We start from the raw sequence: 3,495 nt of genomic DNA on the forward strand, positions 1-3,495 counted from the left end.
TTTTGAGTTGGAGTCTAGCTCTGTCACCCAGGCTGGAGTACGGTGGCATGATCTTGGCTCACTGCAACCTCCGCCTTCCAGGCTCAAGCAATTCTCCTGCCTCAGCCTCCTGAGTAGTTGGGATAACAGGTGCCTGCCACCACGCCCGGCTAGTTTTTGTATTTTAGTAGAGACTGGCTTTCACCATGTTGGCAAGGCTGGTCTTGAACTCCTGACCTCAGCCTCAGCCTCAGCATCCCAAAGTGCTGGGATTACAGGCATGAGTCACCATGCCAGGCGAAAATTCAAAGAATTTTTGAAAGAGTAACTGTCATTTGGCATAAGGAAAGCTACACTTAGCTTCAGTAAATTGTAAGAAGCAAATTCTTTATGCAGCAACCATCAATCTGAATTAAAGTGGGTAATGCCAATTAAATAAATAAATAATAAAACAAACAAACAATAAATAAATAAAGTGAGTAATACCTAAAATACCTTAGATTAATATCATTTTGCTTACTTCTGGATTATAGCACATCAATGATTCTGCTCCTGAAGTCAGAGATGCCGCATTCGAAGCATTGGGTACTGCTTTGAAGGTGGTTGGTGAGAAAGCAGTAAACCCATTCTTAGCTGATGTGGACAAACTCAAGCTTGATAAGGTAGGTTAGTTAGTTAGTAATGGATTGTACTGAAAGTGGACAACAGTCCTATCTCTTTGCATCATGGCTTTGTCTCTTAGGATTATAGAGTACTGGTATTCTTTTGATCAGGATTTTTTGATTTTTTTAAAAATTGCCATTTATAGAAGGGAAGAAATGCATAATTGAAACAAGTTTTGGAGGATGCTCTCTACTACTTTGGTCTGAATTTTGTCTGTTCTGTTTTATTAAGAAAAAGAAATACTCACTTCACCTTAGTAAATGTATTTCATTCTCCACTGGTAGCTCAGACCTAGAGTTTGAAAACATAGCTTTTGAAATTTAAGCTTCACTCTAGGCTATGATGGTGATAATAGTAGACCAATCTGTAGAGAAGGCGGAAGCAGTTCTGTGAGGTAAATTTACTTCTAAAATCCAGAAAATTACCTTTCTATACGTGAAGCCTTCCATTAAAAAATGTACTTGTTTTAAATTTATTGTATTTCTAACTTAAAAGGAAATAAAATGTAAGATTAATATCTTACATATGCCTATCTACGGCCAAGAAAGTGTGGATAATTTATCTTTGTTGAGAAGGAAATGTTTTCTCTGAATTTTTTTTTTTTTTTTTTTTGTGGCAATGGAGTCTTACTCTCGCCCAGGCTGGAGTGCCGTGGCACAATCTCAGCTCACTGCAACCTCTGCCTCCTGGGTTCAAACGATTCTTGTGCCTCAGCCTCCCAAGTAGCTGGGATATAGGCACCCACCACCATTCCCAGCTAATTTTTTTTTTAATTTTTAGTAGAGGCAGGGTTTTACCAGGTAGGCCAGGCTGATCTCAAACCTCTGACCTCAAGTGATCTATCCACCTCGTCCTCCCAAAGTGTTGGGATTACAGGCATGAACCACCTCGCCTGGCCATTTCTCTGAATTCATATGTGAGTTGTGGTTTAGAAATGTAGTAATGTAGTGGTTGTGTTTTTCAAAGTTAAGCTTACTGATATTCATCTCACTTTCACTCTCCAGATCAAAGAATGTTCAGAAAAGGTAGAACTGATACATGGTAAGAAATCTGGACTAGCTGCTGATAAGAAGGAATTCAAACCTGTGACTGGAAGGACTGCTGCTTCAGGAGCTGCAGGAGATAAGGACACAAAGGACATTTCTGCACCCAAACCAGGACCTCTAAAAAAGGCACCTGCTGCTAAGGTTAATAGATGATTTAAAAATAGAATTTAGTAAGGAAGGGTCCAAGTCTCAGGTTCATGGCTGTTCCTCTAAAATTATTTCATTTGAGAAATGAATTCATTGGCCACATTGAAAATACAGCAGAAAATCTGTTAATGAAGATAGGATATTCCAGCAATAAATTTGGCTATTTGAAGAATTTGATAGAGATTAAAATGGTAGCAAAGGTATGGAAGTGTGTTTTATCAATTTAACATAAAATTTACTATCTTAACTATTTCTAATGTGCAGTTCAGTAATACTAAATGTGTTTATAACACTGAGACTCTATTATTTAAATTACCTGCCATTCTCACCCTCTCCCATCTCCTTTTTTCTGCTTCTATGAATTTGACTACTTTGTTTCTATTTTTTGTATTTTTTTTGAGACAAGGTCTTGCTCTATTGTCCAAGCTGGAGGGGAGTGGTGTGATTATAGCTCACTGCAACTTGGAACTCCCAGGATCAAGTGGTCCTCCCTATTCAGCCTCCCAAGTAGCTAGAACAACAGGGACTTGCCACCATACCCAGCTAAATTTAAAAATTTTTTTATAGAGACAGGGCCTTGCTGTGTTGTCCAAACTAGTTTTGAACTGGCCACAGGTGATCCTCCTGCCTTGACCTCCCAAAGTGCTGGGTATAGACTCAGAAGTGGAATTGTTGGATCATATGATAATTCTATGTTTAGTTTTTTAAGGAGCCACCACGCTGTTTTTTCATAACACCTATACACCATTTTACCTTTCTACCAATAGTGCACAAGAGTTCTAATTTCTTTAAATCCTTGCTAATAACTCCACATCCTTGCTAATGGGTGTGAGGTGCTATTGTAGTTTTGATTTGCATTTCCCAGATGATTAGTGTTGTTGAGCATTTTTTGTTTTTAATTTTGATTTTTGAAACAAGGTCTTGCTATGTCTCCCAGACTGGAGTGCAGTGGTACAATCATAGCTCACTGAAACCTTGAACTCCTAGGCTCAAATAATCCTCCCAAACTGCTGAGGTTACAGGCATGAGCCACTGAAACTGGCCTTGAGCATATTTTCATGTGCAGCTGGCAATCTGTAGATCTTCTTTAGAAAAATATCTACTCAAGTCCTTTGCCCATTTTTGAGTTGGGTTGTTTTGAGACAAGGTCTCACTCTGTTGCCCTGGCTGGAGTGCAGTGGCACAATCAGCTTACCTTTCAGGCGCAAGCAATCCTCCTACCCCAGCCTTTCAAATAGCTGGGACCACAGGCATGTGCCACCACACACAGTTGATTTTTTATTTTTAAATTTTTTTATAGAGACAGGGGTTTCACTGTGTTTCCCAGGCTGGTCTCAAACTCCTAGGCTCAATGAATCCTCCCACCTTGGCCTCCCAAACTTTTGGGATCACAAACGTGAGCCACCGCACCCAGCCTCACGATGCTTTTGCCCTCTGTTTTGTTCTGAAGATTTTTATAGTTTTAGGTCTTAAATTTATGTCTTTATTTTGACCTAATTGTTATGTACAGTATCCAACGTCATTCTTTTTGCATGTGGATTTTCAGTTTTCCCAGCACCATTTGTTGAATAGACTGTCCTTTCCCCATTGAACAGCCTTGGTACCCTTGTCAAAATCATTTTAGCACATATGCAAAGGAAGACTTTTTTTTTTTTTTTTT

The 3,495-nt window shown here is 39.2% G+C and overlaps 1 protein-coding gene across 3 annotated transcripts in view; it reads left to right on the forward strand.

Moving 5' to 3' along the window:
* Positions 1-3,495, forward strand: part of CKAP5 (cytoskeleton associated protein 5) — a 112,746-nt gene that overhangs the window by 51,712 nt on the left and 57,539 nt on the right. For all 3 annotated transcript variants that reach the window (XM_017529280.2, XM_037738843.1, XM_017529281.2), the window contains exons 12-13: positions 513-641; positions 1,647-1,829. In XM_017529280.2, coding sequence (XP_017384769.1) covers positions 513-641; positions 1,647-1,829 — 312 coding nt within the window. The remainder of the gene's footprint in view (positions 1-512; positions 642-1,646; positions 1,830-3,495) is intronic.

Source organism: Cebus imitator, unplaced genomic scaffold (genome assembly GCF_001604975.1).
Source record: "Cebus imitator isolate Cc_AM_T3 unplaced genomic scaffold, Cebus_imitator-1.0 Scaffold58, whole genome shotgun sequence".
NCBI classification, from domain to species: domain Eukaryota; kingdom Metazoa; phylum Chordata; class Mammalia; order Primates; family Cebidae; genus Cebus; species Cebus imitator.